We start from the raw sequence: 24,495 nt of genomic DNA, 5'->3' as shown, positions 1-24,495 counted from the left end.
ACAAAATGGAGACAATAATAGCCCTTAACTCATGGGGCTGTTTGCGGATCAAAGGAGATAACGTCTGGAAAGCAGCCGACACAGTAGGTGCCTCTTTCGCCCAGAGCAAGGGTTCTTAACCTGGAGTTCATGGACTCAGGGGATACTTAGATGAGCTTTAGGGGGTCTAAGAACCTCCCCAGATAGTATCTAACATTTTGCAAGTTTATGTGTGCATTTTTCTGGGAGGAAGGTCCATAGATTTCATTTGCATTTTAAAGAGTTTGTGACAGAAAAGGTTAGGCAACTCAGGGGCTAGACCATAAAGGACTTGAGGGATTAGAGCCGGCCTTTTAGGGTTTAATGGGTGCTTTCTTATGCATACTTAGTTTCTAATCGTTACAACAGTCCTTTGAAGAAAGTGCTAGGCACCTATTTTTTCAGATGCGGGAACTAAGAAACTGTGAAAGCTAGAGCTCCTAAGCAATGCAAATATTATTGAACACTTTTCGAGGCCAAGAACCCAGCTAGGCGCTGGGAACCCAATTCTAGTCAGAGCTCAGCACCACGGCTGCCTCCCACTTTGCAGGTTCGCATCCCCAGCACAGTACGTGGCTCAGGAACCTTTCCGAGATTTTTGCTGAGTGAAGTGGACTTTCCGCCGGCGCGCGGAAAATCTCCCGGGGGCACAGAGCTCCGCCCCAGGCCGGGCAGGCCCCACCCCCTCGGCGGTCGGTATTGTCGGATGGTTCCCGGCGTCCCTCGGCTTCCCTCGGTAGTTTCCGGCAATGATCGAGAGTTTCTAACGTGCCCCCTGTTGTCTCTCGGCCGCCGTCCTCCCTAACCGCCCCCCCACTTTTCGGCTCCCTCTCCCCCTTCCCCACCCCCCGCAAGCCCAGCCCTGCTGGCGCCTCCGCCGCTACGGGCTGGGCAAGATGGCGGCCTTCGGGATCTTGAGCTACGAACACCGGCCCCTGAAGCGGCCGCGGCTGGGGCCTCCCGATGTGTACCCTCAAGATCCCAAACAGAAGGAGGTGCGTTCAAAAATCGGGACTCTCGGGGCCCGGGGCACGCAGTCAGCATAGGAGGCGGCATTGACGGCTTAGGGAAGGGGGGGCGGGGCGGTCAGATGAGAAGGAAAGTCCCGAAAGGGGGAAGAGTAAAGTGGGCTGCTGTGGGAGAGCAGGACGCGGGTGGGTGGGGGGTTCCGAGGTGTGACTAGGGGACGATGTAGGGGCCACACCAGAGGCGCCCACCTCCACACACATACACCCCAGAAAGTTGTCTCAGGCAGCTCGGTGAGGTACAGCTCCTCGCAAGGGAAGAGTGATGTTGAGGGCGCTCTGGGTGACTGGGATTCCTAGTGACTGTGGGGGTGAGGGTGGGGTCCGAGTGAAATAAGGGCCCAGCTTTAAGTAACGCTCTGCTCTCCTCAGAATCTTCCTCCTCCCCTCTTCCCTTGTTCCTTCTCTTCTGCCCTCCTCTCCTACCACCTCCCCCAAGGGGAAAAAAAACTAAAATGCCGTTTTCCTGCCTCAGGATGAACTGACGGCCTTGAATGTAAAACAAGGTTTCAATAACCAGCCTGCTGTCTCTGGGGATGAACATGGCAGTGCCAAGAACGTCAACTTCAATCCTGCCAAGGTGAGACAACTCTGCCAGGCTGAAGGAAAAGGCTGGAAGAATCTGAGAAGGAGCAGAGGCCCTGGGTTGGGAAGACTTAAAGGGACAACCTAAATGTCTGAGCTTGCCTTCTTAACCTAATGCTACCTCAGTGACATTTGCCCGTCAAAGGCAGGACCACCTAACTGCCCCTTCTTCCCACCCTGAGGTGTAGTTTTCTTCCCTCAGATCAGTTCCAACTTCAGCAGCATTATTGCAGAGAAGTTACGTTGTAACACCCTTCCTGACACTGGTCGCAGGAAGCCCCAAGTGAACCAGAAGGACAACTTCTGGCTGGTGACTGCACGATCCCAGAGTGCCATTAACACCTGGTTCACTGACCTGGCTGGCACCAAGCCACTCACACAACTAGCCAAAAAGGTGAGGTACTGTTTCCTGTTCTTCAGGCTAAGGGTGGGGGAGCATGGGTCCCAAGTACCCTCCTATTCCCACATTAATCTCCATGGGTGCCAGCTCATGGGGGTAATAGAGACCTCACTAATTGTGATATGTGTCCAGGTCCCCATTTTCAGTAAGAAGGAAGAAGTGTTTGGATACTTAGCCAAATACACAGTGCCTGTGATGCGGGCTGCCTGGCTCATTAAGATGACCTCTGCCTACTATGCAGCAATCACTGAGACCAAGGTCAAGAAGAGACATGTTGACCCCTTCATGGGTGAGTAACTCCTAACACCGAGTATACCAGTGGTCTCCAACCTTTTTGGCACCAGGGAACAGTTTGGTGGAAGACAATTTTTTCCCAGACCTGGGGAGGGGGGTGGAATTGAGGCAGTGATGCAACCGATGGGGAGCAGCTGTAAATACAGATGAAGCTTCGCTTGCTGGCCCACCACTCACCTCCTGCTGTGCGCCACCCCCACCCCCCCACCATTTCCTAAGTTTCATTGAAGATGATTTTTGCACAGACGGGAGTGGGGGGGTGCTGTGGACCTCTGTGGCCTAGTCCCTAACAGGCTGGGCCTGGTACCCCATCCTCGGGGGCAGGGTGGGAGTGCAGGGTGCTGGGAATCACAGAGGTATAGCACTGATTGATTTGAGAGGCAGTAGAGAGACCTTTGGAATCATTCTCCTTCTTGTTTCTGCTTGTATCTTGCATTCACTCAGTAATTCGAGTATCTGTTGTATGCATGTACTGGGCTACAAACACAACCGGTACGTAATCTCTGCTCTTAGGAAGCTTATAGTCTAGTAGGGATGCTAAGTAAGGTGTATGTACGAATAACGTAATTAAATGTAGAAAGTGGTGAATGTCAAAAGAGGAGGCCGAAGTTTCTTTGGACAGATAGATTACTTTCTTTGGGAGATACCCAGGAAGGCTTTAGGAAGGTGGCATTTGGCTAGAGGTGAAAAGAATGAATAGAATTTAGAAGTATGGTGATTGGGGGTGGGGGTAGGGGATGGAAGGTGTTCTAACACATTGACTACCGCACTAGAAAAAAAATTTTTTTCCTTGGGGCCACAGTGTCTTATTACGAAAATAGAATAAAAACTTCGAAAACAAAATGATCCTTTCTAATTTAATGAAAAATGTGTTATTTTTGATTGTTTTCTGGGCGTGAGTTATATGCAACTTGAAAAATAGTTCACACAGCTCCAAAGGTAGAGACGTGTGAGTTACATATGCTTCACGAGGCCCCAGGCTCAAAACTAGCACGAGTTACATACAAGTCACGTGGCAGTTAATGTGCTAAGTAGAAGGATAGTATCAAATAGCCCCTTTCCCATCTTTCTTCTAGAATGGACTCAGATCATCACCAAGTACTTATGGGAGCAGCTACAGAAGATGGCTGAATACTACCGGCCAGGGCCTGCAGGAAGTGGGGGCTGTGGTTCCACAATAGGGCCCTTGCCTCACGATGTAGAGGTGGCGATCCGGCAGTGGGATTACAATGAGAAGCTGGCCATGTTCATGTTTCAGGTAGGGAGTAAGGCGTGTCGTGTGGGTCACTGGATTGAGCCTGATCTTGCACTCTGCCAGTATAGAACAGAATCTGTCTGCCACCTTGCCCCAGTTGTGGTTCCTTTCACCCTTTCATTTACTTTATGTGCCTCATCTCTAATAGTCCCTGTGTCAAACTAATATTCTTCCCACCCCTGGTACCCATAGGATGGAATGCTGGACAGACATGAGTTCCTGACCTGGGTGCTTGAATGTTTTGAGAAAATCCGCCCTGGAGAGGATGAATTGCTTAAACTGCTGTTGCCCTTACTGCTTCGAGTAAGGCCTAGGAGTTGGGGGGTCTAGGGGGGATTTGAGAAAGAATAAGACTTTAGAGCAAGGTCCCTTGGAGAGAATTAGAGGCTCTGATAGTCATGTCTTCACAGTATTCTGGGGAATTTGTTCAGTCTGCGTACCTCTCCCGCCGCCTTGCCTACTTCTGTACCCGGAGACTGGCCCTGCAGCTGGATGGCGTGAGCAGCCACTCATCTCATGTTATATCTGCTCAGTCAACAAGCACGCTGCCTACCACCCCTGCTCCTCAGCCCCCAACTAGCAGCACACCCTCAACTCCCTTTAGTGACCTGCTTATGTGCCCTCAGCACCGGCCCCTGGTTTTTGGCCTCAGCTGTATCCTACAGGTAGGTACTAGGTGGGTCCAAGGAAGGATGAAGAGATAGCCTGAGAAGAGTTGGGTGCCCATCCTGGAGAATGGGGATGATTCCAATTGGAGGTGGAAGTAGGCACTGAGTACTTTCTTGGAGGCTATTGCTTCTCAGTACTGGGGTATTAGTTCCCTTTGGAGGTTTTGGCCAGCCTCTCTCTTTCTTTCAGGGCTAAATAGTAAGAAAGTGGATGAAGGGAGGGGATCAGGGATGGGGTGATGCCTGCCTCAGGGACTCAGTCCCAATAACTTTCGATCTCAAGTGTAAGGGTTAGGTCTTATAACAGGATTCCAGAGAGGTAGACATGGTAACTGAGTTTGACTTAGCTGTTTCTGTCTGGCAGACCATCCTCCTGTGTTGTCCTAGTGCCCTGGTTTGGCACTACTCGCTGACTGATAGCCGGATTAAGACCGGCTCACCACTTGACCACCTGCCTATTGCCCCCTCCAACCTGCCCATGCCAGAGGGCAACAGTGCCTTCACTCAGCAGGTAAGTCTGACCGCTAGCCTGGTATTCCGATATTGAGCTATGAGGCTAAATTACTCTTTCAGAAATAGTGATTTGGAGTCTGGTACTGTTCTTTCAGCCCAGAGCCCTGGTCTTTTGTATGCCTTGGCACATCCTTAAAGCCTTCCTTTTTGATATTGCAGGTCCGTGCAAAGTTGCGGGAGATTGAGCAGCAGATCAAGGAGCGAGGACAGGCAGTTGAGGTTCGCTGGTCTTTTGATAAGTGCCAGGAAGCTACTGCAGGTAGGTTTCAGAAGACAGATAGTAGGAAGTATGTTTGAGGAAAGGATGGGGCTTGTAAGGACATATAGATCTGAAAGCCAGAGTGCATTGGGCCTCTAGTTAAGTCCCCTTTACCACTTTTCCTCCTTAGGCTTCACCATTGGACGGGTGCTCCATACTTTGGAAGTGCTGGACAGCCATAGTTTTGAGCGCTCTGACTTCAGCAACTCTCTTGACTCCCTTTGTAACCGAATCTTTGGATTGGGGCCTAGCAAGGATGGGCATGAGGTAAGCAAGAAGGGGAATCAAAGGAGCAAAATCATTGCAAGAGCAACAGTACGTTATGAGAGGAAGTCCTGGTGGGGCATTGAAACCAGGGGATGTCTGCAGAGATGATCTTATTTGGCCCAAGATGTTTTAAGATGGGGCCCAGTCTTTAAGAAATTGGAACTTAATTCTTTGTCCCCAACCCTACCTTACTCATCCCTGTCTTCCTTTGGTCTCCAGATCTCCTCAGATGATGATGCTGTGGTGTCATTACTGTGTGAATGGGCTGTCAGCTGCAAGCGTTCTGGTCGGCATCGTGCTATGGTGGTAGCCAAGCTCCTGGAGAAGAGACAGGCAGAGATTGAGGCTGAGGTTAGGGGGCAGAGATAAGAGAATGAGACTGGCCAATGGGAAGGAGCCTAACCGGGGTTGGACACAAAGAGATTGAGGCAGTAAAGGGACCAAAGTTGAAGGTGTGAGAACAGAGTGAAAAAATGGTAGAGAACTTAAAGGGAAAGTTAAGGACATGAGGCAAAAGTAGAAAGGTATGGATTTATGTCAGAGTTAGAGAAGAGATAAAGGCTTCAATTGGGAGGTGGTAAAGAACATGGAGGTTGGAGGAGGAATGGAAGTTTAAATCATGGGTCAGAGGCAAAACAGGTGGTAGTTGAAGGGTTACACATTAAGGAGTGAAGAAACAGGTAAAAATCCATCCTGTAATTTGTTCTTTCATCCCACAGCGTTGTGGAGAATCAGAAGCAGCAGATGAGAAGGGTTCCATCGCCTCTGGCTCCCTTTCTGCTCCTAGTGCTCCCATTTTCCAGGATGTCCTTCTGCAGTTTCTGGATACACAGGCTCCCATGCTGAGTATGGACCCCTGCCACCCTCTAGTTACCTCTGCCTTGACTCAGTTACCCACCACCGTCATCAGAAAGCATAATTAAGGGCCTCCTGGTCTATATTTCTGTCTTGGGCTCTGTGCAGAATGACTTTTAGATGTAATGCTAGTCCATGATCATCGTAAAATTTAACAGAGTAGAGAAATGTAGATAATAATAAAGATAAGAATGTGCGATTAAGGCATTTTCACTGTATTAAATAGCAGCAAAGTTGCTATATTCCTTTCTGAGATGATGTGTGGGGCAACAGGTGGGGTAACCATCCATACTTTGTCCCTCAACAGTTTCTGAGATTTTTTTTTTTTTTGATCACTCTTATTACTGCCTTGGGTGTATCCCTCTCTGAGGTCTTCTAGGAGCACCACACCTTAGGTGTGTCCCTCTCTCTTTTTGCCCATCTCTTTTGTGTTCTCCTAACTCATCTTTCCTCATTCCCTCCCTCCAGCGGATCCCCGAAGTGAGAGTGAGCGGGTGGAGTTCTTTAACTTGGTACTGCTGTTCTGTGAACTGATTCGACATGATGTTTTCTCCCACAACATGTACACTTGCACTCTCATCTCCCGAGGGGACCTTGCCTTTGGAGCCCCTGGTCCCCGGCCTCCCTCTCCCTTTGATGATCCTGCCGATGACCCAGAGCGCAAGGAGGCTGAAGGCAGCAGCAGTAGTAAGCTGGAGGTGAGTGGGCTTTTCCTTGCCCTGGATCATTCCTTTTGACATTTCCATCTTCATGGCTCCCAGAGGCTTCTGAGAGTCTCTTTTGCCTAATGACGGTAGTATTTTCTTAGCACTCTGTGGTTTACAAAACACTCTCACATCAGCCCTATGAGATACTCTTATCCCTATTTGAAAGCTGAAGGAAATCAAGGCCCGTATTGGTTAAAGGACTGGACAAGACTTGAGTCCAGATCCCGTGCTTTCCACAGTATGGTGCCTCTCTCCACTTCCCCTGTGAACTTTTCTAGATGGTGGGGAGCAGCTCCCTAGGTCTAAAGCAACTTCTCTTATGTTCTGTGCCCTCAGGATCCAGGTCTCTCAGAATCTATGGACATTGACCCTAGTTCCAGTGTGCTCTTTGAGGACATGGAGAAGCCTGATTTCTCAGTAAGTTAGATCCTGAGCATGGAAGACTCCAGCTCCTTAGATCCTCCCATTATGCCTCTTTTCGGAATTGAATTATGCCCCCTCATCCCTTTTTCTCCTTTTAAATGTTCTGCCCTCTCACCTTTCTCTTAGTTGTTCTCCCCTACTATGCCCTGTGAGGGGAAGGGCAGTCCATCCCCCGAGAAACCAGATGTCGAGAAGGAAGTGAAGCCCCCACCCAAGGAGAAGATCGAAGGGACCCTTGGGGTTCTTTATGACCAGCCACGACATGTGCAGTATGCCACACACTTTCCCATCCCCCAGGTACTGTTCCCCAACACCTTGTGATGATCTGTTTTGAGCCCAGATTGCTGTCCAAGGAATTTGCCAAGGGGTTGGAGCTGTTCCTGAGGGTGTGGGTATGTTGGGAAGGGGCTTGAGCACGGGATGCTGAGGGGTATGGAGCATGCTTTTAAGAGGAGGGAAGAGGATCCGTGCTGGAGTCTGACGGTGCTGCTGGGATGCAGGAGGAGTCATGCAGCCATGAGTGCAACCAGCGGTTGGTCGTACTGTTTGGGGTGGGAAAGCAGCGAGATGATGCCCGCCATGCCATCAAGAAAATTACCAAGGATATCCTGAAGGTTCTGAACCGCAAGGGGACAGCAGAAACTGGTGGGTTCAAGGCTCCTTAAACAGATCTCCCCCAAAGAGTGCCCTAGTCAGTGTTCCCTTCCCCAGCATAGGGAACTCCCCAGTCATGTCCCAATGTCCTGTCTCTTGGAGTCTCCTGAGAGCTCTAGTCCTTTTGAAACTTCCCCCCTCATTCCCCCCCTCTGCAGACCAGCTTGCTCCTATTGTGCCTCTGAATCCTGGAGACCTGACATTCTTAGGTACCTCACAGTAAGCCCCATACTGCCCTCCCTCCCTCTCCCTTCCCTCCCTCAACCTAGCACCTCCCTGTACATATTCCTCTAAGGTCCACATAGTCTGTGGTCCTCTAAACCTTTGCTTCACTGTCCCCTTCCCTTCGTCCCTCCCCCACCCCTTCCTTGACCCTCCCTTCCGGGCTTCCCTCTTCCTTTCCTCCCTCCCTCCCTCCCATAGCCTTCTCTCCATACCCCGCTCCCCACCCCCAGTCAACTAGTTACCTTCCCTGTCCTGACTAGTGTCTTTCAACTGTCCCCTCAGGTGGGGAGGATGGGCAGAAGCGGAGGCGCAACCGGCCCGAAGCCTTCCCCACTGCTGAAGATATCTTTGCTAAGTTCCAGCACCTTTCACATTATGACCAACACCAGGTCACGGCTCAGGTGTGGGCCTAAGCCCAGCCCCCCTCCCACAGTCTGGCCTCCTGTTCTGTTTTCCTTTCCCACTTATCTTTTTCTCCTCCTAGGCAGGCTAAGCCTCCTGGTCTCATCCCCTTCCTCCATCATCCTTTCCTGCTGCCCTCGTTCTTCTTGCCTCTCTCCACTCCCGTCTCACTCCCACTGCCCTTATCAGGTCTCCCGGAATGTTCTGGAGCAGATCACGAGCTTTGCCCTTGGCATGTCATACCACTTGCCTCTGGTGCAGCATGTGCAGTTCATCTTTGACCTCATGGAATATTCGCTCAGCATCAGTGGCCTCATCGACTTTGCCATTCAGGTGGGGAAGTTGGGGGAGATAAGGGTGGAGGAAGGAGTTTGTGCTGTATAGAGTCATAAGGACAGGGGTAGAGGCTCCGGCCAGTTTCCCAGCTATTTGGAGGGGCAGAAAGACTAGCACGGGAGTGGAACATGAGCTAAGACTGCAGGAATCGAGACTTAAGTGCTCCCTGGGGAGGCCCAAGAGGCAGATTAGAGCACTGGGCACAGACCGTTCTCCCAGTGTGGAGTTCATAGAACTATATCCTGGAGACTGGTTTAGAGGTGTCATTAATAGAACAAAGAACAGTGGCATGTGGTAACAGGGCCCTTCTATCCTGGGCGGCTCCAGCAGGAAGGGGGTCAGGCCTGGCCCTGCCAGTGTCCTCATAGGAAGGGGGTTATATCTGACATGAGGGGTCTCTTCTCCTCTCTCACCCTCCATTCACTCTGCTAGCTGCTGAATGAACTGAGCGTAGTTGAGGCCGAGCTGCTTCTCAAATCCTCGGATCTGGTGGGCAGCTATACTACCAGCCTGTGCCTGTGCATCGTGGCTGTCCTGCGGCACTATCATGCCTGCCTCATCCTCAACCAGGACCAGATGGCACAGGTCTTTGAGGGGTAAGCAGGGTTTCAAAATAACTGAAACACACAGGGCTCTGGCGAATGCCGGTGGAAGTAGTCTGGGAAGAACACGCACATGGGCTCGCGCTGTAGGGAAGTGCCTGCCATTCAGGTGGGAAGGGAATAGTATTACCAAGAGACCCGGATCTGTTTCAAGGGCCCTTTGTGCCCCAGCCCCTCACATACCATCTGCTGATCTTCCCAACTTTGCCTCTCCATGACAGGCTGTGTGGCGTAGTGAAGCATGGGATGAACAGGTCGGATGGCTCCTCTGCAGAACGCTGTATCCTTGCTTATCTCTATGATCTGTACACCTCCTGTAGCCATTTAAAGAGCAAATTTGGGGAGCTCTTCAGGTAAGAGAGGTGGGAGGTAGGGGATAGAGAGTGGGATCTAGTCCCTTCTCCTTCCCATTACCACCCAACTCAGGAGCTGAGCACAGCCCAGGACCCTGCTGCCTGTCCAGGGTCATTTATGGACTGTGTCCTCCATGTGTTGTTCCATTACTGAGAGCGGGCCCTCTTCCCCATCACCCATCTCTCTGGGGCCCACACTCTTCCTCCTCTTCCTCCCTGCCTCCAGAGGCCCCTGTTCCTTATTCCCACGTGGTTCCTTTCCTGCCAGTCTACTTTGTCCCATCTCCCTTTTCTTGTCCCAAGGTCTCTTGTCCCTCGCTTTCTCCATTTTTTCTTTTTTTCCCTTTCCTGACCATCCCTCTACTTTACCAGACCTTCTTTAACACTGCTATCTCCTTTCCCCCTCCCCTGCAGCGACTTTTGCTCGAAGGTGAAGAATACCATCTACTGCAACGTGGAACCATCAGAATCAAACATGCGCTGGGCACCTGAATTCATGATAGATACTCTGGAGAACCCCGCAGCTCACACCTTCACCTACACAGGGCTAGGCAAGAGTCTTAGTGAGAACCCTGCTAACCGCTACAGCTTTGTCTGCAATGCCCTTATGCACGTGTGCGTGGGGCACCATGATCCTGATAGGTATGGGGCGTACTGAGTGAAGAATGGGCACCACACCCCCACCTGATACTGGGAGGGCTAAGATACCTGGGAGGTACTACAACCTTGATTATTACTGGGGCAGAGATGAAAAGTTAATGAATCTGAGATTTTGTGGAGCAAGGTTTTTCCTGAGGGCATTTGTACTTTTCCCTAGGGTGAATGACATCGCAATCCTGTGTGCAGAGCTGACCGGCTACTGCAAGTCACTGAGTGCAGAATGGCTTGGAGTACTTAAGGCCTTGTGCTGCTCCTCTAACAATGGCACTTGTGGTTTCAACGACCTCCTCTGCAACGTAGATGTGAGGCTTGGGGTGGAGTCCTGCTAGGGAAGGAGGCACTGACCAGGGCAAGGGGCTGGTCACGATCATCAAGGTAGCAGAGGGACGGAGTTCTGTAGAGCAGAGGCATACCCCTTTGAGTGGGTACCTTCTCTCCACACTGAGTGGTGATGTCTGTCTGCTTTTTCTTCCAGGTCAGTGACCTGTCTTTTCATGACTCCCTGGCTACTTTCGTTGCCATCCTCATCGCTCGGCAGTGTTTGCTCCTAGAAGATCTGATTCGCTGTGCTGCCATCCCTTCACTCCTTAATGCTGGTGAGCCAGCAATCTGTAACCCCTAGAAATTCTGGACCCCAAATTTCCGTACACAGTGAATGGCCATCTTCTCATTGCTCAGTATGAGAGACCCTACTGCGGCACCCCGGCCCCCACCAGAAGGCCAGTCCTCTGGTGTGCCTCAGGCTGGAAGGGGCCTGTTTTCTATTTAACCCTGGGTTTGTAGTCCTGACCTTACAATTTTTGACCCTTCAGCTGCATAACAGTTCTTTGCTCTACCTCTCCTGCAGTATTATCTTGCTTTTTCTCCTTTCACCTTACCTCATCTTCCCCCTCATCCCCCGCGCCACACGCACGCACGCACGCGCGCGCGCACACACACACACACACACACACACACACAGAGTTCCGCTTCATCCCTTCCTGCTTTGTCTTCCTTTTAGCTTGTAGTGAACAGGACTCTGAGCCTGGGGCCCGGCTTACCTGCCGCATTCTCCTCCACCTTTTCAAGACACCACAACTCAATCCTTGCCAGTCTGATGGAAGTAAGTGACCCTGATCTGAGCCAGCCTGCAGTAGAAAGTATGGCTTCCCCACCTCACTCCCCCGGCGGTGGTTTCTACTTTGGCTTCCCCTGACTTCAGCTCCCTCTCCAGACAAGCCTACAGTAGGAATCCGCTCCTCCTGTGACCGCCACCTGCTGGCTGCCTCCCAGAACCGCATCGTGGATGGAGCTGTGTTTGCTGTTCTCAAGGCTGTGTTTGTACTTGGTACGAGGGTAGGAAGGGAGTGGTGCCAGAAGTGTGTATAGGGTGGAGTGCCAGCTAAACTACAAGGGACAGCCTTTCTCCCTCCCAAAGGTGGTCTTTCTGACCTTTGGGGAGGAGGGGAAGAAGGGAAGTATATTTCTGTCCCATAGGGCAGGATTTGGGGAGTTTCTGCCTCTGTGGGCCTGGGGTGGGTCTCCACACAGTGTTCTGATCTCACTCTGCCCTCCCTATCTCCCACCCGTGAACCACAGGGGATGCGGAACTGAAGGGTTCGGGCTTCACTGTGACAGGAGGAGCAGAAGAACTTCCAGAGGAGGAGGGAGGAGGTGGCAGTGGCGGTCGGAGGCAGGGTGGCCGCAACATCTCTGTGGAGACAGCCAGTCTGGATGTCTATGCCAAGTACGTGCTGCGCAGCATCTGCCAACAGGTCAGTCTCACCTTCCCCCACACCTCCTGAATGCCTCTGTGGAATATAGTCCTGTCTCCAGCCCATGGTCGCGCCACCTCCCTACTGTACATCATGTCCCTTACCAACCCCTAGCCCACCCCCCTTATTCCTAACCCCCTCACTGGTTGTCCCCCAGTCCCCTGATTATCAGCTTTCTCAGGAATGGGTAGGAGAACGTTGCCTTAAGTCGCTGTGTGAGGACAGCAATGACCTACAAGACCCAGTGTTGAGTAGTGCCCAGGCCCAACGCCTCATGCAGCTCATCTGCTACCCACATCGACTGCTGGACAACGAGGATGGGGAAAACCCCCAGCGGCAACGCATTAAGCGTATTCTTCAGGTAGGCCAAGGCGATGAGGGTCTTGGAGGAAGCAGTGGGGCCCAACCTGGGGAGAAACAGTGGGAACCTTGAGAAAAGAGAGGGGAAGTTAAGTAGCGAGGAAGATGAACAAGGATGTAAGAGAAAGGTAGTGAGAGAAACAGCCCCAGTGTGGGTTTAGGAGTAAATCCAGTATGGTCTAGACTCTAGAGTAAGACTATTAGCTGAGGGCACTGCTGTCTGAAGCGAATCTAGCTTATCAGTGGGATGCATAGCATCTGGGAGGCCTAGTTTTTGGCCTTGTATATTTGGCATTTGGTCATGACTGAGAAACTGAGTACTAATAGCTACTACCTATTGAGTACGCATTTTGTGCCAGATACTGTGCTAGGCAGGCTGCGTACATGTTCTAATTTAATCTTTACAACCCTATGAAGTAGGTATGGGTCTCCCTGTTTGGCCGATGAGGAAACTGAGGCCTGAAGAGGTTAAGTAACTTTTCCAAGGTCATAGAGGTCCCTGTCAGACCTCTAGGAGTCTGTGATTCAAGTTTGTGGGAGATCAGGAATTGGCCTCAGGATGGTGGGTAGCTAAGGTGACATGGTGATGACTAGCTTGGGGGTGGGGCCTCTACCACAGAACTTGGACCAGTGGACCATGCGCCAGTCTTCCCTGGAGCTGCAGCTCATGATTAAGCAGACCCCTAACAACGTGAGTAGTGCCTGGGCCTCCCTTTCCCTTGCCCACTTCCAGTTCCATGTGTCAGGGAAGCAGGCCACCATAGAACCTAGGTCCTATTCTTGGACTCTTGAGCTGAGAGATATAGAGGGGATGGGCCCTGCCCAGCACCACAGGTGTGGCTGCTCTGCTGTGCCTGTGACATCGGGGCAAAGAGAAAAAAAAAGGAGGGGATGGGAAAACGGCAGACATGTGGAGCTGATGCTAAGGGAGGTGGGTTGGGAGTGTTGGAGTTCTGAGCCACGGAGAAGGTTGGTGGTGGTGATGGACCCTGTTTCTGTGGCTGCCGATGTAAGGGGGTATGTAAAGGAGAGGACGGTGGGAATTAAAGAAATACGGAGGTGCTAGAGAGCACGACGCCTGAGAGTTCTGTCCCTACCTTCCCATCACCCTCCACCCATGCTGTCCTTCACCCTCATCTCCCATGTCCCCTACCGTCTGTGTTCTTTCACCCCAGCCACCTACTCGAGCACCTCTGTGCCTTTCATCCTCTCCAGGAGATGAACTCCCTCTTGGAGAACATCGCCAAGGCCACAATCGAGGTTTTCCAACAGTCAGCGGAGACAGGGTCCTCCTCTGGAAGCACTGCAAGCAACATGCCCAGCAGCAACAAGACCAAGCCTGTGCTCAGGTTGGGTAGAAACATGTCAGGACCCATCCCCTTATGAGTTTCTCTTCTGATAATGGGAATGACGTCAGCCGCGTGGAGATGCTGGCATGCCCCTCAGGGGAAGGAGAGGATAGATTGTTGCAACCTTGCCTGGTTTCTTTGTAACCCTGTGTCCTCCATCTGTTTTCTAGCTCTCTGGAGCGCTCTGGTGTATGGCTGGTGGCCCCCCTCATTGCTAAACTGCCTACCTCAGTCCAGGGACATGTATTAAAGGCTGCTGGGGAGGAATTGGAGAAGGGTCAGCACCTGGCTTCCTCTTCCCGCAAAGAACGTGATCGACAAAAGCAGAAGAGGTGAAGGCACTCGGGGGAGACCAGGATTGAGGGGTAGAAAGGAGAGGAGGCAGGCCCAGGGAGGAATAAAATTTGAGCCTAAGAGCTGAGGATAAACATCATGGGACAGTGGAAAATCAAAGGATAAGAGTGGGCATTGGCTGAGCAAGAGGCTAGATATTTTTTTTTTTTTGGTTTTTATGCTTTATTATATCATATTTTAGATTTTAAGTGTAGAACCTGTCAGTTTGTATAGTTTTCAGCAGAGTGGTTGAGAAGTGGCATAGCTTGATGGTTAAGAATTTATGTGGCCTCTGGAGTTAGCCTGCCTGATAGCTGAACAGTTAAAGGTGAGTGGTTTTAACTCAGTGAAGAGGCTAGATATTAAAAGAGTAGAGTCTGGGGCTTGGAGGAATGAGGTTGGAAGCTGCCTGATCCCCAACCCATGATCTCCCTTTTCTTTTCTTTTTCTCCTGTTTCCAGTATGTCCCTGTTGAGCCAGCAGCCCTTCTTATCCCTGGTGCTGACGTGTCTGAAAGGGCAGGATGAGCAACGTGAGGGACTCCTTACCTCCCTCTATAGCCAGGTGCACCAGGTACAGGTCTCTGGACCATGGAGGTGGGCAGAAGGGCATGGAAGGATGCACCTAGAAGGCCACGATGTATTTAGAACCTTCAGTACTTTCTGTTAAACACATTGGATGCTTTGGGATGGAAACGAGGACATCCTTGAACTGCACATTATACTTGTTTCTGTCCTAGATTGTGAATAATTGGCGAGATGACCAGTACTTAGATGATTGTAAACCAAAGCAGCTCATGCATGAGGCACTCAAACTGCGGCTTAACCTGGTGAGAGGGCAAGCTGGGGAGAAGAATGAAGGGGGTCGGGCTGGAAATGCAGAGTAAAGAAGCCTCAGGTTGGGGATTATGGGGATGAGGATAGAGGCCTCAGGTTTTTCTGGGTCTTCCAATACTAACCCTGCTCTCCTAAAGGACACCGGGCCTGAAAATGGTTAAGGGGACTGGATTGCTGTGCTCAGGGTCCAGTAGGTTATGTACCCTGGATCCTTGCATGGACTCTGCCTCATCCTAGATTCTGAGTGGGCCCTAGAAACACTAGAAACCCACTGTGGAATACTGAATGAAATCTTAGAAATCATTTAGTCCAGATCCCATCATTTTATAAGTAAGGAAACAGGGGCCCAGAGACGTCAACAATCAGTCACTGGCCTGAGATCATGTAGCAAATCATAAGTACAACTGCAGCATGACCTCAGGTGTCCCAACTCCCACCCAACCCAGATTCTAATCTAAGCTTTTCTTAGAAAAGGGTCTACAGGTTTCTACCCAACAAAATGCCGGCGTTCGCACTCCTGAGCCATCTGACTGACTTGTTGTGGCCCTGACAGGTGGGGGGCATGTTTGACACAGTGCAGCGCAGCACTCAGCAGACCACGGAGTGGGCCATGCTCCTCCTGGAGATCATCATCAGCGGCACTGTGGACATGCAGTCCAACAAGTAAAGCATCCCCACCCCCTCCCTGCAGTTTTGTACCCAAGAAGATCCCCCTACGCCCACACCAGGTGCGCAACCCACTGAGATCAGTGTGGCTGTTACTGTGGATTCCATGGCCCTGGGTTCCCCCACACAATTTTATTGCCCTCAGGATGATATATTAAGTACCTCTCCTGGCCAGGCGCGGTGGCTCACACCTGTCATCCTAGCACTGTGGGAGGCTGAGGCAGGAGGATCGCTTGAGCTCAGGAGCTCAAGACCAGCCTGAGCAGGAGCGAGACCCCGTCTCTAACAAAAATAGAAAAAATTAGCCGGGCGCGGTGGCACGCGTCTGTAGTCCCAGCTGCTGGGGAGGCTGAGGCAGGAGGATCGCTTGAGCTCAGGAGTTCAAGACCAGCCTGAGCAAGAGTGAGACCCCGTCTGTAACAAAAATAGAAAAAATTAGCCGGGCGTGGTGGCACGCGTCTGTAGTCCCAGCTACTTGGGAGGCTGAGGCAGGAGGATCACTGGAGCCCAGGAGTGTGGGGTTGCAGTGAGCTATGATGATGCCACTGCACTCTACCCGGGGTAGAGTAAGACTCTGTCTCAAAAAAAAAAAAAAAAATCACCTCTCCCTACTTGTATCCCCTGCTGAAGCCTTTTTCTGTCTTAACCTCTTTCTTCTCTGATGTTCTCCCTCCTGGCTTCCTGTCACAGTGAGCTCTTTACTACTGTGTTGGACATGCTGAGCGTGCTCATCAATGGGACATTGGCTGCAGATATGTCTAGCATCTCGCAAGGCAGCATGGAGGAAAACAAACGTGCATACATGAACCTGGTGAAGAAGCTGCAGGTGAGTAGAAGAGGCAGGTGCAAGCTTTGGGGGTACTGGCATCTGCCATCCAGCTCCAGGGACTTCATTCTGGCCTGAGCCCTCTTCCTTGCCCTCTTTCATCTGTTTTTTCTTCATTATTCATGCAACGAGGATTTACTGAGGGTCGTCTTTATGCCAGGTTCTGGGCTATCCCAAGACTTCCTGTCCCTTTTTTTCTGTATCTCTGAACTCTTGTCCTATCTTCTGTGCCTGCAGAAAGAACTGGGGGAGCGCCAGTCGGACAGTCTGGAAAAGGTTCGCCAGCTGCTGCCGCTGCCCAAGCAGACCCGAGATGTCATCACATGTGAGCCACAAGGCTCCCTTATCGACACCAAGGGCAACAAGATTGCTGGCTTCGATTCTATCTTCAAGAAGGAGGCATGTTCTGTTGTCTTCCCACACCCTCTGCCTTTTTTCCCCTTTGGGCAAGAGCCTGCCCTGCATTAACCTCATAACTACAACAGACTCATGAGACTCAGGAGTCCATCAGGCTCTGCCAGTAAAAACCATCTCTGGGGTTTTGAGTGAATCACTTAACTTTCCTTACATTTCATCTCCCCATCTTTGGAGTCCCACCCTCTTTCTTTGGTCTCTCCCTTCACCCCCACCCATCTTTTAACATACCACCCATTTCTCAGCACCCGACCTTCCTCTTCCTGCTGCTCCACCTGCCTTGTGTCCTACCTCCCCCATCTGTCTGGCTGACGCCCATGTTTCTCTCTCCACAACCACCCATCTCTGCATAGTTTTCTCTTTCCCCTTTCTGCCAGTTGCAGTATTTGTTGAATAACTATAATCATGGTGTTAAGTAAAGAGTGAGAGGAAAAGAGGATGCAGAATTTAAAATCCAAAGTCTAACCCCCTCATATATACATTCTCTTCATTTCTCTTCCTGGTCCAGCTGTCTCTTTGTCTCTGTCTCTCGCTCTGCCTTTCTTTGTCTCTCTCCACCTATCTCTTTGTCTCTCTCTCTTCCTCCTCTCTCTTTCTCTTTCTCTTTCTCTCTCTCTCTCTCTGAATCCGCCTTTCTCTGCCTGTCTTTAGTCTCTCCCTGCCCTGTCTCTCTGTCTACCTTCCTGTTTCTATCTGTCTTCCTCTGAATGTCAGTCTTTCTCCCTCCACCCCCCCTTCTACCCCTCCTTTCTCTGTCTCTGCTTCTCCCGGTTCTCCCTCTCCTGCATCTCCTTTTCTCCTGGCTTCATCTTCCCCTCCACACCTCTCTTTACCCCCACCCATCGCTCTCTCCCCTCCTAACTCTCCTCTGCATGCGTGTGTATCCCTGTGTGTTCGTGTCTGTCTTCCTCTCACCATCTCCTCTGAACCAACCTATGACTTTTTTTATTTCTTTGTTGCCAACAGATATTTTAGCTTCTCCTACAAGTGCTCAAGGTCTGTCTTCTTTTCCAAGTCTCAACAACTCATTGTTTCTCATTTTCTGGAGCAGGGTCTACAGGTTTCCACCAAACAAAGGATCTCTCCTTGGGATATTTTTGAGGGGTTGAAGCCGTCAGCACCACTCTCCTGGGGCTGGTTTGGAACAGTCCGGGTGGACCGACGAGTGGCTCGAGGAGAGGAACAGCAGCGGTTGCTGCTCTACCACACACACCTGAGGCCCCGGCCCCGTGCCTATTACCTGGAGCCACTGCCACTGCCACCAGAAGACGAGGAGCCCCCTGCTCCCACACTGCTAGAACCTGAGAAAAAGGCTCCCGAGCCCCCCAAAACTGACAAACCTGGGGCTGCACCAGCCAGTACTGAGGAACGCAAGAAGAAGTCCACCAAGGGCAAGAAGCGCAGCCAGCCGGCCACCAAGACAGAGGTCAGTGCCCTCCCTGTCACAGTTCTCCCACAGCCTCTCTCCTCATGACTCTTCCCAGTTTCTGGTTTGTGGGAGGGGTGGGGGCACGCAGGGAGGGCATGCCATCAGAATCATAATAAAAATTAACCATGTAGGGCACGTGTGTAACATTGACTCAAACTGTACAAAAGCAACACATGTAACCAAAATGTTTGTACCCCCGTAATATTCTGAAATTAAAAAAACTAACCATGTCAATCCAGCTCCTCGTTACCCCATTCTACCCCATCTCCCCCTGCCCTACTCAGCTACAACCCCTCCCCTTCTTCCTCTGCCATTCACACAGGACTATGGAATGGGCCCAGGTCGGAGTGGCCCCTATGGTGTGACAGTGCCTCCGGACCTCCTGCACCACGCGAACCCTGGTTCCATATCCCACATTAGCTATAGGCAGAGCTCCATAGGCCTGTACACCCAGAACCAGCCACTGCCTGCAGGTGAGTGCCAGCCACTAGGCATGATGGCGTGACCCGAACATTCCCCTTGCCCAGAGGATGACGTCACTCCCCTGAGGAGCTATGGATGACTAGGACACTGAACAAGGGATGGAGGGATGAGGAGCCTAGGGAGATTAGTCTGCTCTCCTTTCTAGGTGGCCCTCGCGTGGACCCATACCGCCCTGTGCGGTTACCAATGCAGAAGCTGCCGACCCGACCAACTTACCCTGGAGTGCTGCCCACAACCATGACTGGTGTCATGGGCCTAGAACCCTCCTCTTACAAGACCTCTGTGTACCGGCAGCAGCAACCTGCGGTGCCCCAAGGACAGCGCCTTCGCCAACAGCTCCAGGCAAAGATAGTGAGAGGGGCCGTAGGGAGGGCTGTCAGGGAGAGGGGAGGAGACACTTGGGATCTTCACAAGGACGTGCAGGGTGGGAGATACAAGAGATGAGATGGCAGAAAGTATTTGCTGAGTTTGAGGTTTTTCTCCTTTTTCCGTTTAGCAGAGTCAGGGGATGTTGGGACAGTCATCTGTGCATCAGATGACTCCCAGCTCTTCCTACGGCTTGCAGACCTCCCAGGTAAGGGCCCAGGATTGTGAGAATCAGGAAGAGTGAGGCAAGCTGCTCTGCATGCTCTTGGCCCTGATTCCCTCTCTCCTCCTTCCCTCCAGGGCTATACTCCTTATGTTTCTCATGTGGGATTGCAGCAACACACAGGCCCCGCAGGTACCATGGTGCCCCCCAGCTACTCCAGCCAGCCTTATCAGAGCACCCACCCTTCTACCAATCCTACTCTTGTAGATCCCACCCGCCACCTGCAACAGCGGCCCAGTGGCTATGTGCACCAGCAGGCCCCAACCTATGGACATGGACTAACCTCCGCTCAAAGGTACCCAAAGTAGTGGTGAGCTGGGAAGAGACACAGAGGAATGAGGGAGCATTTGACTTGGAAAAGCCCGCAGGCTGAAGGTGATGGGACTGGTCAGAACTTTTGGAGATGTTGAGAACACTTACCTGGCCACACGGCCTGTAACCACAAAAGGCTGGAGCTGGAAGGGACCCTGGAGACCACTAGTCTCACATCTACTTCCCCAACATTTCTTTGAGGCCCACAGAGGGGAAATCATTGACTGACTGACTCTGCTCAGAAAAGGTCTGGAGTTTATAGACGCCACTATACGATAAGGAGTCATGAAGCTGGTATTAAACAGTGGAATACCGGGAGGGACTAAGGAACACATCCTCCCACCATGGTTAATGTTAGTCAAGCCTTAGTTAAGACCTTGTAAACATGTTTTGAGGCTCTGAAGCTTAGGATTTGGAACACGGGTGGGGGAGGGGGGCTGACTAACTGCCAGCACTGTGCTGGGACTGGGTGCGATGACGAAAGATAGCAAAACATAAATAAATAAGTAAAATACCTAGTCCCTCACCACAAAGAATTTTTGCTAAAGTTCAGATAAGACTTACACAGAAGAACATTTAGAGAGCACTCTGAGCAAAGATACAATCAGGTGTGTCGTGCGCTGTGAAGTAAAATGGGAATTCAGAAAAAATGTGGGGTAATATCAGTGTGGGCCTGAGTCATCAGAGCAAGTTTTGTGAAGGGGATCAGACTTGAGTTGGCCTTTGGAGCATAGGTTTGATTGGGATTTGCGGAGCACAGGAGAAGGAAGGGCATTCCAGGTAGATGACATAGCACAAACAAAGACATGGGGACTGGAATGAGTAGGGTATGTGGGGAGAAGAGCTTGGACGGAGTGTAAAATCTGTGTCAGGGAAGTAGTAAGGTCTAGGCTGAGGGCGCAGATCTATAGGTGGCCTCTAACGCTCAGCTGGAGAATTGAGATACAATCCCAGAAAGGGCTCTTAATCAAGAGAGTGATAGGAGGAGTCGGACATGTTGAGAGATTCACGTGGAATGAGCGGACAGGATGCGCAGTGGAAGGTGGGAGAGGACCGGAGACAGGGAGCCCAGCCCGCACACTGTTGTAGTGATGTACGGATGTAGTAGAACAACTCGAAATGTTTTTGGGGAACGACAACAGCAACAAGAAAAAACCTCAGTGAGTGTTTATCTATCTTGCCTATCTTGTGCTAAGACTGTTTTTCACTTTTATAAGAGAAAAATGGCTAAAACAGAATTGAAAAATTCCTAACCATTAAGGTTATGGCACACTAAACTGAGGTATTATCTTTGTGCCTTATTTCCCAACCTAGAAATTTATCGGACCCCAAAAGGGCTCTTCTGGTTAGTGACAACAGGAATGAATGAAATAACTTGTTAAAGTTTATTTCAGGTCAGAGACCCAGGGTTTATACTTATCTTTTCCCCCTTCCCTCCCCCATGCCTTGACCTCTGGGCCTCTTGTCTTTGGAGGTTTTCACACCAGACACTGCAGCAGACACCCATGATAGGTACCATGACTCCACTGAGCGCCCAGGGCGTCCAGGCAGGCGTCCGCTCCACTTCCATCCTACCTGAGCAGCAGCAGCAGCAGCAGCAACAGCAGCAACAGCAGCAGCAGCAGCAGCAGCAGCAGCAACAGCAGCAGCAGCAGCAGCAGCAGCAGCAACAGCAGCAGTACCACATCCGGCAACAGCAACAACAACAGATCCTGAGGGTAAGGCACTAGGATTTCATCAGGGCCCAGGAAGCCCAAGGAGGAGGACAGGCACAAGTTCTTCCCGCTCTGTTCCCAAGACTAAATGAGACAGTATACTAAAATACCCGGAAGAGTGGCTGGCTTACAGTGGTGCTTAATAAGTTACTTCTCTACCCTCCCCATTTTTGTTTTCTGGGCACTATAGTAGGAAAGAGTTGGACATTGTCTGCTGCGTACTCTAGATTTGGTTTCCTTCTGTGTAGCTGTCTGAGAAGGGAAGACAGTGGACCCAGAGTTCCCTTCCTGCTTCTTCATCCCCTGTCCCCATTGCCCCAATACTGAATCTTAGTATCTTTTATGTTCTCGCAGCAGCAGCAGCAACAGCAGCAGCAGCAGCAGCAACAACAGCAGCAACAGCAGCAGCAACAGCAACAACAGCAGCAACAACAACACCAGCAGCAACAGCAGCAACAGACAGCTCCTCCCCAACCCCAGCCCCAGTCCCAGCCCCAGGTAGCTGCTGGACTACAGCCCCAGGCTCAGGGACAGCTGCCCAGGTTGGGCACACAGCCAATGAACTGGGTTGGGGACAGTATGGAATGGAGCAGAGGTGGGAGGCAAGGCATAGCACCCTAAAAAGGGATTGGGAGATGAGGATGAAGAAGGAGGTGGAAGGTCAGAGTTCAGTCTTCCACTTTCCATTTTCACCTCAGTTCCAGCGTCAGGGGCTTCAGCAGACCCAGCAGCAGCAACAGACAGCAGCTTTGGTCCGGCAACTCCAACAACAGCTCTCCAGTAAGCCTGCCTGCCCTCCCAAGGAGAACACCATGAAATAAATGGGGGATGGGGTAGGCAGAAGTGGCTGAGGTGATTGCTTCAGGACCAGGTTATGGGGGGAAGCATTGTGTTCTGTTCCCTTCCCTCGCTGCCCAAGTAGCTTTCCTCATGCATACCCACACCCCTGCTCGGTCTGCCAGCCCTGATAATCTCTGGTTTTTCACAGATACCCAGCCACAGCCCAGTACCAACATATTTGGACGCTACTGAGCCACCTGGAGGAACTGCTTGTGCAATGGATGTGGCCCCAACCTTTCCTCTTAATTCCCAATCCCCTTCCCAGGCTAGCACCAGTAGTGGTTGGGGCTCTTCCCTCAGGCTCCATTTTTAATGAATTTTTAGTATTTTTGTTAATGTGAGGCATTGAGCTGTTGGGTTTTGTATATTATTTATATAGATACCCCAGAGCTGTTGCACCCAATACACAGAGCTTCTTTGCAAAGGGAGTGTGTGAGTTTTGCATGTCCGGGAAAGGCGGTCTCTCAGGAGAGTGCTGGGGGCTAGATCAACAAGTCGGAGCCTTCGTTCTATTCAGATTGTCTCCCCTGTTTACCTTCTACCCCCTCACTTTCCAAATTCTGATTGGATTGCTACCCTCTCTTCCTTTCTCCACGCTGGCAACGTATTGAGGTATGGGCCCTTAGTCTCTTAAGGACACCTTACCTTCTCAGCTGAATGTTGCAACTTCTTTGTAACTTTCTCCATGGGGGATATACCACTGGGATTGGGGACGGGCCATTAGGCCAGAGACAAACTCAATGGAACCTAATTCTCCCTCCACAACACCTCAGATGCTGGGCATCAAACAAGCCGGGGAGGGTGGAGATGACAGACACTGCCTACCCTTTTTGCCATCTTGTGGGGTCCCCATCATGCACCAAGTGGCATCCTTTTCTTAAGACAGAGAACTTCCCTGAGAGTCACATTCCTGGATGAAAAATTGCCCTCCATTGGCACGTGTCATCATAGAACAGGTGGTAGAAGGACGGTATGGCGCCAGGAGGAAGAGAGACCAGTGAAAAGGAGCACCCTTTTCTCTCTCTGCCCTGCTGCCAGAACTGCTTGTTTTCACATGACCCACCTTGGCAGTTACCCAGGATGACTGTGGCTCACTCCCATTTTACAGCAGAGAAAACTCAAAACTGTTGCTCCAGAGTCACATTTGGAGCTGTAGCAGGGCCATTCTTGGCCCCCTTGCCTTCTGGTTTGGACCTTAGATCCCAGGCTGTCCAGGAGAGCCAGCTGGTTTACTACAATGGAGTCTTCTGGTCTGCCCTGCTGGGGCTGGAAGAGGATCAGCCACAGCCTTGTGGGCGGGTGGTACAGGATGATGTGACAGCTTAAGGATAATGTCCAAGCCATAGTTACACCCTATCACTGGGAAGCGTCAAGTGTGCTGGTAAAAGCAGGAGCAGGAACACCAATCAGTACCCAAGTTATAAAAAATAAAAAATAAAATCCCTCTTTGAGGCCCACGAAGCCCTTGCTCATATGGGACTCACCAAGTTTAAGAGTTGTGTGCGTAAGGAATGGAACTCCCTGACAGGGTAAAGGCAAACGGAAACTTACTTCAGACTTTCTCTACCCTGACATAAACGTTCTGAGGAGCCACAGGGTGAGAGGCTTGGCTGGGATGAGGGACATTCAGAGGGGTTTTGGGAGTGTTAGACAAACTGGACATGTGCACTACATACAGAGACACAAGGCACAGAGACACCGGATCTGGAGGGGAGACAAATGGTCACGCAATTGGCATGCTGACAGTCTGAGTCTGACATGCCCCAGCAGAAGCAGCACAAGGGAACAGCACTGACCTTTGGGAGAGTGACAGGATGAGGGCAGAGTGGCCCTGCTGGTTGGTGCTTGGGTAGTGCTGGTGCTGAGAAGACGAAGGGGATGCTGACTGAGGTGGAGGTGTGTTTTTGTGGAGCATGACTGGGGGCTCCTGCAGTCAGTGCCTCAGTTTCTCCCTTTGGGTCAAGGTCTCGAGCTTCACAGGTAAAGTTTGGACTAGCGGCCCTGGAAGATCACCTGTCTGATAGCTTGCTCTCTGAGGGGTGTGTGAGAGAGGGAGGGAGAGTGCAAGCAGAGCGTGCCTGAGCATGG

General features: G+C 51.2%; 1 protein-coding gene across 5 annotated transcripts; it reads left to right on the top strand.

Moving 5' to 3' along the window:
* Window positions 1-841: 841 nt before the first annotated feature.
* Window positions 842-22,835, top strand: MED12 (mediator complex subunit 12). Of its 5 annotated transcripts, XM_012643600.1 has the most exons (46): window positions 842-1,013; window positions 1,519-1,623; window positions 1,831-2,022; window positions 2,161-2,317; window positions 3,399-3,580; window positions 3,770-3,880; window positions 3,988-4,242; window positions 4,610-4,756; window positions 4,918-5,017; window positions 5,148-5,284; window positions 5,504-5,635; window positions 6,004-6,130; window positions 6,608-6,837; window positions 7,183-7,263; window positions 7,396-7,566; window positions 7,770-7,914; window positions 8,082-8,132; window positions 8,431-8,549; window positions 8,740-8,883; window positions 9,319-9,482; window positions 9,710-9,841; window positions 10,256-10,483; window positions 10,659-10,803; window positions 10,977-11,097; window positions 11,502-11,603; window positions 11,715-11,828; window positions 12,080-12,255; window positions 12,437-12,616; window positions 13,235-13,306; window positions 13,831-13,964; window positions 14,135-14,296; window positions 14,759-14,870; window positions 15,037-15,126; window positions 15,687-15,796; window positions 16,490-16,625; window positions 16,863-17,024; window positions 18,091-18,465; window positions 18,791-18,941; window positions 19,097-19,302; window positions 19,448-19,525; window positions 19,618-19,672; window positions 19,748-19,835; window positions 21,327-21,570; window positions 21,922-22,065; window positions 22,266-22,347; window positions 22,556-22,835. In XM_012643600.1, exons 1-46 carry the CDS (start codon window positions 915-917, stop codon window positions 22,597-22,599), a joined length of 6,492 nt encoding a protein of 2,163 aa, XP_012499054.1. In that variant the 5' UTR covers window positions 842-914; the 3' UTR covers window positions 22,600-22,835. The 5 variants fall into 5 exon arrangements, with proteins under 5 accessions (XP_012499054.1, XP_012499048.1, XP_012499042.1 ...); XM_012643594.1 differs by having other exon boundaries at window positions 19,097-19,293; window positions 19,618-19,835; XM_012643588.1 differs by having other exon boundaries at window positions 19,618-19,835.
* The last annotated feature ends 1,660 nt before the right edge of the window (window positions 22,836-24,495 follow it).

This window comes from Propithecus coquereli, unplaced genomic scaffold (assembly GCF_000956105.1).
Source record: "Propithecus coquereli isolate 6110/MARCELLA unplaced genomic scaffold, Pcoq_1.0 Scaffold101, whole genome shotgun sequence".
NCBI classification, from domain to species: Eukaryota; Metazoa; Chordata; class Mammalia; order Primates; family Indriidae; genus Propithecus; species Propithecus coquereli.
This window is presented reverse-complemented; position numbering and strand designations above follow the sequence as displayed.

Coding starts and splice junctions, on each gene's coding strand:
- MED12 (XM_012643588.1), top strand. CDS start 915: ATGGCGGCCTTCGGGATCTTGAGCTACGAACACCGGCCCCTGAAGCGG. Junction 16,626..16,862: donor ACCTGGTGAAGAAGCTGCAG/GTGAGTAGAAGA, acceptor CTGTGCCTGCAG/AAAGAACTGGGGGAGCGCCA. Junction 18,942..19,096: donor GAACCAGCCACTGCCTGCAG/GTGAGTGCCAGC, acceptor TCTCCTTTCTAG/GTGGCCCTCGCGTGGACCCA.